The sequence below is a fragment of the Helicoverpa zea genome, chromosome 23 (genome assembly GCF_022581195.2).
Source record: "Helicoverpa zea isolate HzStark_Cry1AcR chromosome 23, ilHelZeax1.1, whole genome shotgun sequence".
NCBI lineage: Eukaryota > Metazoa > Arthropoda > Insecta > Lepidoptera > Noctuidae > Helicoverpa > Helicoverpa zea.
Genome location: NC_061474.1, coordinates 4,455,605 through 4,468,952, shown reverse-complemented (window position 1 = coordinate 4,468,952; position 13,348 = coordinate 4,455,605). Strand labels below are relative to the sequence as shown.

At 37.0% G+C, this 13,348-nt stretch overlaps 1 protein-coding gene across 1 annotated transcript; it reads right to left on the bottom strand.

Annotated features, from left to right (window-relative positions):
• Window positions 1-1,787: 1,787 nt before the first annotated feature.
• Window positions 1,788-11,428, bottom strand: LOC124641799 (general transcription factor IIH subunit 3). Its single transcript, XM_047180021.1, has 9 exons — window positions 11,251-11,428; window positions 10,506-10,686; window positions 8,918-9,016; window positions 8,564-8,660; window positions 4,889-5,005; window positions 3,739-3,867; window positions 3,192-3,327; window positions 2,348-2,384; window positions 1,788-1,916 (listed from the first exon to the last, which is right to left on the bottom strand). The coding sequence occupies exons 1-9, from the start codon at window positions 11,264-11,266 to the stop codon at window positions 1,853-1,855; spliced, it is 876 nt and encodes a 291-aa protein (XP_047035977.1). The 5' UTR covers window positions 11,267-11,428; the 3' UTR covers window positions 1,788-1,852.
• Between the last annotated feature and the right edge of the window lie 1,920 nt (window positions 11,429-13,348).

Genomic DNA, 13,348 nt, shown 5'->3' with positions numbered 1-13,348 from the left:
TCATTTTTGTTGTTGATACTACTGGCAATATTCGAAATGGTATTGCCAGATTTGTTGGAACTTGAAAATATTATTAATAAGCCATTTTATGACCGACCTTCACATTTGCAATTCTTTATGTAGGTAAGTAGATTGCGAAGCGGATATAATTCGGTAAATAGTAGCAAAATGAAAACAAATAAAGATTAAAAGTCGTTAATAGAGATAACAATCGATCCTTTAATACTCATGATGACATGCTTTTTGCCTTTGTGATAATTAGTTTTTTTTTATCAGCTGGATGCTGCAATATATGCTACTTATTGATCACAGGAAATCAAAATCCAAAGGACAATGCCTAAAAACGTCCCCACCCACCAACAGACTTGAAAGTAGTGTCATTGGATGCGCCTCATTTAAAAGATCATTTCTTATTATGGAGACACATTCCAAAAGTATGGGGTTTAGGAACTATAAGACAATTTAGTATCCTTAATAATCAATTAACTTCAAGTTTGTTAACCAATTACTCAGAGTTGGTTGGACCGATTTTGATTTTTTTATTTTTATTTTAAAGAATCTATCTCAAAGTTAGTCTAATGTAATTTTCATCAAGATCTTTTAAGCAGTTTTTTAGTTATCATCGGTTAAAATAATCGGTTTGAAGAGGCAATGTAGGATGTCGTGAGGACACCTTCACCACCACCAACAGACTTGAAACTAGTGTCATCGGAAGCGCCTCCTTTGATAGATCATGACTATCATAACGTGTATTTCCAAAACCCCATAAATTTGGAGTAAATCGTTTTGATAATCATGATCTATCGAAGGATGCGCTTCCGATGACACTAGTTTCAAGTCTGTTGGTGGGTGGGGACAGGGTCCATACAAAATCCGGCATTGTCCTTTTAAACAAACCAACGTCATATCGCCTACTTAACATAATATACGGATAGTAGCTCTATCTACAAGGTCCGAACCAACTTCCATCCATTAAAATATATAGGTGTGTATTGAAAATTCTATCTGAATCAGACCAGGCTATTTAGAAAAAGGACTATGGCCCCATAGTAGAGACAAACACGTCAGTACAAAGGAATTATACTTATGTACCTCTATAATGTACTTGAGAATTTTTTTTGCGATGTTCACAGGGAAATTCATCAGCGCGACTGTCTACAATTTCAGAAATTAGTCATCGTTGGATATTTTGAATGCCCAGATCCTATAAACAAGAAACGATTTGTTTTGCTTACGGACGGTTACATCAAACGTTTACTCTACGAGACATTTCAAAAAACTAACATCAGTAAAGATTCAAAATCTTTACCCTCCCTTGTAATAAAGTGGTAACAAAACCTTTATCTACAGATAAGTGTCAATAAGAACAGTAAGTTCGGCGGCAGTTTACCGATCATCGACGAAAGATAAACCGATAACGAGTCGTTATCGGTAATTAACTGATACCATTCGAAAGCGCGATAACGATAGAACATCATTTCTTTGTATTTGTTGCAAATTGTATGCAAATTACTGGAATTGCTTATCTGTTTATTATAAGTATAATTGGAATATTACTTTCACGTGATAATAATTGGTCTATTTATAGGACTTCGACTTTTGATTAACTGTGTACTTTATAAAGAACACGACTTTGAGTACGTTACGCCATTTGTTCTCAAGGTAAAAGAAGGATAAAACATATATATTTCCAAACTGAATAAAAAAATGACTTTTCCAGCCTAACATAAAAAAATATTTTATGACTTTTTGAAAACCTACATGGATAGTTAAAATGAAAGATTTGATTTATAAAAATCTTATATAGCTATATTTACAGTAAGGACATACAAACGGATTATCACTGATCACACTAAACCTTCATTTTCTTCTTCTTCGGTTTAATGGGCAATGGACCGCCAATCTTGAACACCGTGCTGAAAAGAAATGTAAACGTAAAAATATGTCTGTGAATAAAATTAAAAACAGGAGAAAAAACGGTTGTCTGTAAATTCGGTTTACTGACGATAGTCGAACGTGACAACGTCATAAGAAATTGATCGTCAGATGTCGAACGCTGCCGAAAGCGGAGGCCGATCGTGCCTCCTTGTCTCTCGTTGCGTGCTCTCGCTTGCACTTCAAGCCGTAAACGGAACGCCTCAGAGCGAGGTAACGCGGCATGAGTCATGTTTTTTCGTGCGTGCAGCCGGCCCCATCGATTTATAAGACGTTGTCACGTCAAAAAAGGTGGGATAACATTGGCCATATGAAACCACTATTCAGGCCTCTAAAAGCCAATTTAATATTCCATCTATCGAAGACTTTATAAATATGTATGAATTAGGAAATAAGTCATTCAAATACTCACTGACAAGTTGTGCAAATAGGACTGAACTTGCAGAACACTGAAACAAAACATGAAATCAGATAAATTCATTAAAAACCGTCCAAGGCGCTGTAGAATCATCGGCACGAATCTTGAGCGCTGACCTTCATCTGCGCAGAAGTGATTTATTAGCAAAGAACCAATCCCGATTGACGGCTATGACGCGATGTGCTGCGGGCCAATCACCGCTCTAGCCCGCCCCCGCGCCTCACTTCATACCACAAAAGGGACCCAATAGATTACTTCTGCGCAGGTGTAGGCTGACCTTCACCTGCTCAAGATTCGTGCCGATGATTATACTAGACCGACTCGCGCACGAATGGTTCCTTACCAGTGCGTAGAAAACGGCTATCAAATCACATTAGTTGTAGGTATGGGAGGGCTTAAAATATTTATTTTTATTCCAGTTTTTAGTAGGTATTTGTTATTTCAGCAGCAACAACATTTGAAAAATTTCAACTGTGTAGCTATCACGGTTCTTGAAATACAGCCTGATTACAGACGGGTAGCGAAGTCATAGTATTAGGGTACCGTTTTTCCCTTGGGGTATAGAATACTATTGTTTTTTAACAATATGTTATTCTCCTATTGAGGATTCTAGACTTCCCCAGCAGGGCCAAGGTCTGCCGGGGCTGCAGGATTGTTCGAAAGAGTTATCGCGGCCCTGGTACATAAAAGGCCTACGAAGGAACACGATGGTTTTTAGTCAGTAAGAGTCTGACACTCCCTCACCGCTGCTAACCCACAGCGGGAGGGGTCATTTGATGATTTTTGACGTCGTTAAAAAAAAGTCAAATTATTATTTTATTAGTACTGATAGACTCACCACTAAGACAGACAGAGCACACATATCCTATAGTGAGCAGTTCCCTGTGACAGAAGCATGCGGCGCGGTAGTCCACGCGGCCGCGACCGGGAAGCACCAGCTTTGTACGCTCTGACGACTCCGGGAGGAACACCCACTGTAAGGTAATGTTTTAGTTAGAAATTTTCAGGGATGGAGCGAGGTTGATGAAAGCAAATGGTTTATAAGAAGTGAACGGCTTACTTTTTAAGATTTATTTCAGTTTTTTGGTATTTTATTTTGAAGAAATGGTGTGGTTTTATAGCAAAAAGGCTCAGTCTTTGTTTTATTTAACGATAAGGTCAGTACCGCAACAAAGATCGACTAAATAGTTGATTTAGACATAATTGCGAAAACATATTGTACCCATGATATCCCTCATAAAATCAAGTAGGGAAATATTAGGGAAGACAGAAATATTCAGTATATATTTTCATATATACCCCCTAACTACCACAGATTTTTATAGTGACCACTCTATAGTATACTGAAAACGAAACGAAAGAAATATTGAAAACATGTATCTCACCAATAAATACTGCAGCAGTCCTTCAAGTGAGGGTACTTTGAGATACAACCCACCGGTGATGTCACAGCCTTGTTGTAGTAAACTCAAATGCTTGTCTAACGAGCACACATCTATTAGTACTTGCTGTTTCTGTGGATATGGGATTAGGTCATTTGTAGACTGAGAATACAATTTGAGGTTTCATATAATGCCTGCCAGGGCTGCGATATTGTTCGAAAGAGTTACCGCGACCCTGGCCATGGTACATAAATGGTCTACGAAGGAATATGACCGGTTTTAGTCAGAAAGTCTGACACTCCCTCACCACTCAAAAAAAAGGTTCCATATAATAAATTGTCTTAAGTATGTCGGATAGGGGAAACATCAGGATGGCACTATTGCCCGACATCAGCTAGGGTAATCGCACAAAGAGATAACTCAAAAGAACTCAAAACTCAAAAACGTTTATTCAAATTAGTCAGAACAAAAGACAGCCCCCAAAAAGCCCGCCCTTCGCCACTTCCTATGTGTTTTGGCTGGGGAGAAGAAGTGGCGGAACAAACTCCCCAGCAACACATGTCTGTCTGTTAGGTTAGAAGAACCTTTACACTTTAATTTCAAAAGACACTTTACACACTTTACAATATGGATCTACAACGGTACTACAACACTAGGCAATAACGCTAGGTACACTAGACGTGACGTAGGGCAGTTTCGAGATGTGTGCAACACGACGACTCAACGAACCCTGAGCTCCGTCGACGCCACGCTGACCACCACGACTCTGCCAAGCGCGCCAAAATGTTGTTTCACTAAAAGCGCCACCAGATGGCGCGCTTGCGTCTCGTTTAGTGTCCGTACTATTGACCGTCTCCGACAAGTATATCATTATACTGTATGGCACTCAAGAGGAACTAAACAGAAATTGATCAGAACTTATTTGCAGGAGTGCTATAACATGGTTATTACGGTCAAGACTCAAGGATATAACAATCCCTATTAAAAACAAGACCTAATAATTTTTCATTGTTTTCCATTTTCCTACTCAATTTTTTGACGCAATAATTTAATTATAGGTTGTTTATCATCTATGATACACTTCTTTGTGGTATGTTATTAGCAAAGGCTTCTACATAAGATAATAAATATGTGGAATTGTGGAATGAAATACCTGTGCTGTAAAGAAGACATTCATATAGTTGATGTACTGAGCGGCCGTGTCACTGCTGCCTGTCACTATTAGTATTCGACTAGTCAAACGCAGGCCGGGCGGCGCTTCACGACGAATCTGAAAATTAGTTATTTATTTATCAATGTATGTGCAAATAAGAAAGGAGAAAAGTGAATAAAGATTTAGATTAAATTATTAAACAAAGGTAACTTGAGATGTAAAAAAAATTAAAGAGATGTAGATTGCACATAGTAAAGAAAGGTTATATTATTTTAAAACATAACAAATATATCGATACCTCCCACGTAAGTTGTTGTAACCCACAATATGCATGTTTTACGTTTTTTAAACCAAACCGCTTATTTTTGCCTACTATATGCGTTAAGAGTAAAAAAAATAATAAAAATTTTTTTTTAAGTATATTTACCAGACGTATTAAGTTGTATCATTATTACAACGGCGGCGTGTAACATTGTATCTACCTCCGCAACGGTTCACGCGGGCGACGTCGCGGGGTGCGTTGCGCGCTCGCGCCGCGTATGTATGACATGCGACAGTTCACGCCGGACTTCATAAAGCGTAGAGGTCGCGCGCCTATGATCGTCGATTTTTACGTAATTAATAATTTATAACGATATTTTAGAATTATGTAGTTTTATAACGACAACAACCTAAACTGTTTTAAAGATTACTTACAACAACTTACGTCGCTTAGAAGATACCAAATCAGCGTCGTATAATCACATAAAACACTTTACGTTGTTGAATAATAACAAATTATATGTGAAGTAATACATACAACAGTTTACGTCTGAATTACATGCACAAATAATTATTGTATGTTGACATACTATATTTTACGTTGCGAAGATATTTCTTTTTTTAATGACATACAACAATATAGGTAAAGGGCTATTGAAGGACACCGTGGATTTTAGTCAGTACAAGTCTGACAGTCCCTCCCGCTCTGCTCTGGATGCTTTTGATGATTTTACCACGCTCTAAAAAGTTTTGATTTAAAGTTCTGATGATCATGGGCCGAATTTAGTTCAGTAATCAATAGATAATTATGAAATTGATACCATTACATTTTATTACAGATTCTCCGTTGCCAGTTACTTTTAATGAATCTGAGATGAATGATATCAGATGTTGACATTTTTGAAAATCTGGAGATAACAAACACTACAAATTCTAATGACTCCGTAATTCTTGAAACAGCTCATCCTTCACCTACCTGTAGCATTAATCATTTGGACTATGATTGTGACAATAACTTCTGCCCGTACTACATAGAAAAAGAAAATTCATCAGTGTTGGATATTGTACCTCAACTATCACCAACATATGCAAGTAGCTGTTCAACTCCACAAGCAAATAGTCCACTGTCCGTAATATCAAATAGTTCGTAATCTATAAACTTAATAGATCTTTGTAACAGTGGGCTTATCCCAGCTACACATCATGACTTCTTCAGGAGTCTGCCAGTTGTGGTAGCAACGCATTCCGATAGTGAAACTTCTGATTCGGAGTAGTAGAGTTTCTTAAGTTTTTTATTATTTTTGTTTGTCTCTACCAGGATTCGAGACTATAGAGTCCCGGATTTTTGGGAGGCGAACGTGGGGCTGAAGCCAACACGCTGAAGCCCTTTTGAGACAACTTTAATGAAATGGTGACACAAAACCGACGATTATCCCTGTATACACTATATAAATGTACCCAAGGACAATCGCCGGATCTGTGCTAAACTATTGCTAACTATGGATGAAAACTACTTGGGCTATTATGATGGGATGCTAGTGGACTAGGAATGGGGAAACTACGGGAACTATGGCACCTGCCGATAACAATGTAATAAATACACGTAAAAATGGCAGGTGGAGACTCGCCACCTCACTTACTGGGCCCCCGGGAATCAGTCGCTAAATCGCAACAAGAGGGCAACAGGTATTATTATTATCTTGTATGTCTCTACTCGACCGCGGGTACAGAGTCCCGGATTTTCGGAAGGCGAACGTGGGGCCGAAGCCAACACGCTGAAGCCCTTTTGAGACAACTTTAATGAAATGGCGACACAAAACCGACTATTATCCCTGTATACACTATAAGAACGTACCCAAAGACAATCCCCGGTTCCGTGCTAAACTATTGCTGAATATGGAATAAAACTACTAGGGCTATTGTGATGGGATGCTAATGTAATGGACTGGGAATGGGGATAACTATGGGAACTATGGCACCTGCCGTTAACAATGTTTGTATACGTAAAAATGGCAGGTGGAGACTCGCCAACTCACTTACTGGGCCCCCGGGAATCAGTCGCTAAATCGCAACAAGAGGGCAAAAGGTACATGAGCGGCTGAAGGGTGAGGATACCTCGGCGGACTTTAAACGCAGATCACGCGCTCCCTGTGGGTCCAGCATCACCGGCCCACTCGCCACTTACCACGAGGCACTTACCCTCCGAGCAGAGCTGCTAACCCTGCTCTAGCGACTCCACTCTGACCGGAAGATGAAGGCAAGCCAAGAGGCGGGAGACCTATCCCCCGCCATGCTTCACTCCGGCAGGCCGGAGATGGGGGACAGTATACTCTCCATGGAGCATTCGGATATATAGCCCCGCGGGGTCTTTAATACTTCGTTTTCAATTTATTTTTATTACTGTTTAAAGACTGTTGTGACAGGAGGTATCACACAGTATTTCATCGATACCTTATTTCTTTTTATGTTTAAGTAACTTTAACGTAATATAGGTATCAAAGTTTTAATAAATAAAAGACTGGAATAATTAATCTTACTAGTAATATAATTAACCTAGAACCTTGATTGTTATTTGATCTCAGAAGAAAGTGTTTTTTTTAGATTTTTTAATTATGTTGAATTGTTACTATTTCAGAGTTACTTTAGAGAATAATAATTTTTATTTTAATAATAAATAACATCCTATGTAAAAATTGTTTTTTACTAAGCCCTAATTATATGGAAGTACACATACTGCCACAAAATATTAAATTTATATCAACGTACACTATAGTATTTAGCACATACAGTTAAATGCAAATATTGTTTTCCGCTGTAAATGGTTGTAAGTATCCTGTACAACATTTATGTAAGGTAACATTACAGTCTAGAATGTTGTATGAACAAAATCTCAAAAACTACAACTATGAAACAAAAAAATCGTAGGCAAACATTGAAAGCACTTTAAAATATATGTGTATGCAAAATTTGAAAAGAATATATTGAAGCAAGACTATTTGACGCGAGTGTCAATCTTTAAAACTCCGTAGTGTAAAATTACAATTTTGAAGATACAACAACTTACGTGGGAGGTATCGATATTACACAAGTATTATTTTATGTAAGTTGTACTGAAAAGTGGACTTTTAATAGTGAGTTGAGCAGTGCAAAGTAATCTTAACTTTTTATTCATTGCAAGTTTTTAACTGAAAATAGGAAATAATGTTAGCTTTGGTGTTCCAAAATCCAGAAATTGGAATATGCAAGAACATATTCTACTCTTCAAGGATAAGTGGTGTCCCATGGTAGTTTCAAAGACAAAGCTCTTTATTCTGTGTTCATAGGTAACAGAGGTTTTAGTACATAATGTTAAGTATCATTCTTTGATCATATGTATGGAAGGTTTCATGAACTGACTGGATTTTTTTAACTAACCTTAGCTATAAAGCAGAGAGCCATAGCGACTGCACCGGCCAGCAGTGATTCTCCTGGCTTATCATCTTGTGGCTGACTCTTTATTAGATTTACCAACCTGGAAGTTAATTTTATAATATTTTACTAATTGAATGGTTGGATAGTGGCACTTTATATGAGTATACATAAACAAGTCCTTAAGAATATAAATGTTTGATACTACGGGAATCAGATAGTTATGTAAGCTGAAACTTCTGTCAACAAAACATATTTCAAGCAATATTTTAGCAAATATTTCAATAATTTTATTTCTTGAACACTGTTAAAGAAATAGTTATCATGCTTGATCTAAAATATTATTTAGTAACTCTTTACCTCATTTTAATAGTTTTCTCGACTAATGTGAACAATTCATACTGGCCATCAATTTGTCTAACATCCAATGGTTTGCCAGGCGAAGGATACAGGTATTCACTGTAAAATAAAAAACATTCTTGATTGGACTTGTAATATTAAATCCTGGGACTCATTTTCAGCTTTATTATACAACAATAAATTGGCAATGAGTACCTCTAAAAGTTTAATGACTATTACAAAAATAAACATAAGACAATTAATACATATGCTTTAACAAGTGATTCTAAATATAAACCCATTTCACTATGTGTAGTAAAATGTTCTCTATTCTCACTCAATACTCAATACTCTATACCAGCGGTTCCCAAATGGGGTTCCGCGGAACCCTGAGGTTCCGTGATTGGCCTTCAGGGGTTCCGTAGAAAATTCAAGATTCCCATACGGTAAATCGTTTCACTTTTGACAATATTAAATTATTATTCATTTTCAATTAAATTGTTTTAAAAATTGCATTCCAAAATTCCATTTAGGCACCATGTAGGTGGGTACCACTCGGGAGTGTAGGTACGAGTTCGCGACAAGTGGCGGGGGAAGGCCACGGTAGCAGATAATTTAATTCCGTTTTTTACAAATTGTAGATTAACTTAATACCTCCAGGTCTTCGGCAATCGGCAAAAGTAGGTAGAGTGTCGGTCAAAAATCACCCCATTTTTTGGGCTTATTTCATCGCCAGGATTATACGTTTTCATACATTTGACAGGACGTGAAATGACATTCGAGTATTTCCAGTGTCAATTTTTACCATGAATCAAAGTGTGTCATTATTTCCAATTTTTGCACCTCCGCGAATCCGAAAATTTCGCGCTCGCTTCGCTCGCAACTCCGTGTTACGTGTGATGCTTTTATGTTCGTTTAATTGCTTCTTAATCCAACACCGAAAAAATTTCGCGCTCTTCCGTCGAGGTTTCCTTTGATGTTTAGTTTTATTCCTCCGGTTCAGAAAAAGCAATAGCGCTTTCTTCGCTAGCTGCTTCTTATTCATTTGCTTTTTTGTGTGGATATTGTACTTTTTGAGACTTTATTAATTTACAGTGGTTTTGTTTATTTTGTATAGGTACTTAAACTAAAAAAAATTCGCGCTCGCTTCGCTCGCGATAACGGCTACCGCTGAATGTCTTCCAATGCTAGCGGGTGCTTGGAACTTCTTCTTTTAGTTAAAATAAAATCGCACCTGTACAAACCCAATCTATTTCTTTTTGCGTTTACTTTGTCAGCCTTCAAACTGAAAACTATTCATATAATACACAAAGTCAAGGGCGGCTAAATTGTTTTCTGGCCCGTGTGGCAGATAGCCATGCTACTGAATATGTCTCTAACCATATAACCATTTGGTGCACTACCACACGCCACGACCCGTACCTAAGTGTATTTACGTCTTTAGTTTACTTCTTACTTAAGCTAAGGTTCCGCCGAAAAATGGTTAAACGAAAAGGGTTCCGAAGCCAAAAGAATTCGGGAACCGCTGCTCTATACTTAATTATTTATGCAAGTAATTCAAACTGCTACTCCCAATTTTTATTCTTAAACATGTCTACTAAAACCTTACCTCTTATGAAAATGGCATCCGATAACAGCCAGTTCATTCCTCGACTTCTGCATGAGATGTGAGTTGGCAAATGCTATGACAGCATCTAGGCAGTTAGTCAGCACCTTTGGGTCCTCCGTTATATACCTCTGGTTTGGGTTCGTGTCCACTATTATGACTAAAAGGCTACTATCTGACGGACCTGAAAAATTTGAATTAGGAATTTAGAAATGTAATTAAAAAAGTTGGATGAAGGTGAGTTTTTCTTTGGAACTGGTGGTCTTAAGTCTTAAATAAGTCTTGGACGAGGAAATGTGAAGTACTGGAGTCAAAACTGACCAAAATATAGAGATATCTTTATGACTTGTTTTGAAGTTATGTGCTAATGTATTAACAGTCATTTTGCTGTTGGATAATTATCCTTGTCGGACAAATGGAGGGGAAGCGCGCTAGAGGAAGAGCACCAGCTAGATGGGTGGACCACCTCAAAGAGGTGACTGGAGGCCAGATACAGGGAGAGGTACATATGGCACAGAACCGGACCGAGTGGAGAAGATTGACATACAGTCACGATCCTCAGCATTGAGGGAACGACCAGAAAGAAGAATTATCCTTGTTTATTTGGTTTAAGATGGAATTAGAGCTTAGAGCCTTTTATTAATAATTTGGTTGAAATAAGGCATCTTATGTAAATGCTTGGAACAACAAGTAACAAAACTAAAAGGAATAAAGTTTTGGAGGTTAGGAACCAGTTATAGAAAATTACCATCGTCGTCAGCCATTTTGTAAGTTTGAACTACAGAATTTATTACAATTTAGTTTATTTAATCACGATTTCTTATATTAATTGTTTATTTATAAATATAATTTTGTTTAAAAACTGTTTCTATGCGTTTAACAACAAACAAGTATATGCAAGTTTGACAGTTTACTAACAGTGACATTGACATAACTCATGACATACTGAGTGTTGCCAAGCGGCACAAAAATGTATATAACCATGATATAACTATATATTTTTTTATTAAAAGTATATTAAAAAAATATCTAATTGTTGTATGGCCCATTCAGAAGTATTTTTCATTTAATTGTCATCATAATACTAAAAGCCTAACTTTATGTTCTCCAATTTACATTATGTACTTATGTACTAAAATCTTTTCCATCTCCTACCTTCCGGCTATGATCCCGATCTACTTGAAATACACAACAATTATGTTTTGCCCTGTGTCATCATTAGCTATCACACTAATGGCAAGATTTCACCAAAATTGTACGCGTCCGGCGCGAATGTATTTTTTTATATTTTTTTAACATGCAATTTCACAAATATTTTAGAATGATTGCACGTAATTTGTTAAGTACTGTTTCTCCCCACTCCAGCCAGACATTCATACTTAACATACATGTTAATATACTCTTTTTTTCATACCAATGTCAATGCCCAACTCTGATCCTGTGTTGTCCATGTTATGTAGTGAAACCTTGCTAGACCTCTCCTTGTATAGGCAACATTTGTCTCTTGCATCTAAAAAACTAAAAAAGGACACGGAATACAGGTAAAAATAAGGAGCCCTAAATATAATTAGTTGCTTACAACCATTAACAAGCCCACATGTCTGTTATTAATTTAAATAATTGTTTAGAAAGCACCTGAGGACAGATGTCAGTGGTGCTACGATACATATTTGTCAAAGGCGCATTGCTAGCATAGTTTGTGACCAGAGATACATCATGTAAGGTTTGTACCAATCAGTTTGACTCGTGCGCGTCTGATGCATTGGTCTGATAATATCGGGGACTAAAGAATTGGATGGACTTTTAGTTGGTGTTGAAGGTATTATTTATTTAAAATATTTGTTACTAGATCAATATATTTTGTGATATTGATGTGTGATATTCAAAGGATAGGAAAATATCGAAACAATATTTTTCTCAGTTTCTCGTTCTCGTTTTTGTGAAAAACGATGGAAGTCAACTACCAATCAACGTTGAGTATACTGAACTTTTAAACATTACGCTTTTTATTAAGATCATGATTCGTTTTTAGTTTCCATTGTGTGCTAAATTTTAGCATTAGGCTGGTACATATATATGTATTTTGCATGCTTTAAAGGTCGCATGAGAGTATAGGTAGGTTGGTATGTACCTAGGTACTTCCTTATGTCCTGGCTGAAAGTTTGTTACGAATCATTTCAATAACAATAAAGAAGATTAAAAAAACAAATCCTCCTCAGTCACCTTAGAAAACTCAGAGACACCTATTATAAAATTGTTGTCGCTAAATAAGATTAACAATTACAGGCAGTTTGCTAGCTCACTGCCTTCGGAAATTAGCATATCTTTCCTTAGTAGAGCACCTATCACATTCTATTTTTTGTCTACCTAGCAGCTAGACGTTCGATACGGAAAGTTGTCGTAGAAAATTATAGCATTCTACCCTGAAGTATTTAATTTGCATTCGTTGAAGTAGTTTAAATAATTAGTTCTATTTTAATCAGTTAAGTAGGTAGTAGAATTTATTTTGCTGCCGTCGCAGAGGTTCGCAACGTATTCGTAACTGCAGAAGTGCCAACTTTCCACAACAAATTAAATCGTTATTTGTCAAATCAAGATTTTGATTTTTGAACAATCAAAATATAGTTTTTTTTTTCTTTACTGGCACCTGAAAATGGCTACAGTTTCTTTTGTGAATCCTGTCCAAATATAATTAACTGGTGTAGGTATAACTATTAACTGAATTGTGATCGAGTGGTTGACATAATTTGACATAAACACAAACTGGCGCAAAATGTGCACAGTTTATTACTCGTCTATTACAATACAAAGGCACACGAAATGATAGCAAAACAAAAGGTTCCCAG

Coding starts and splice junctions, on each gene's coding strand:
- LOC124641799 (XM_047180021.1), bottom strand. Junction 3,868..4,888: donor ATGTCTTCTTTACAGCACAG/GTATTTCATTCC, acceptor CCATATCCACAG/AAACAGCAAGTACTAATAGA. Junction 3,328..3,738: donor GACTGCTGCAGTATTTATTG/GTGAGATACATG, acceptor ATTACCTTACAG/TGGGTGTTCCTCCCGGAGTC.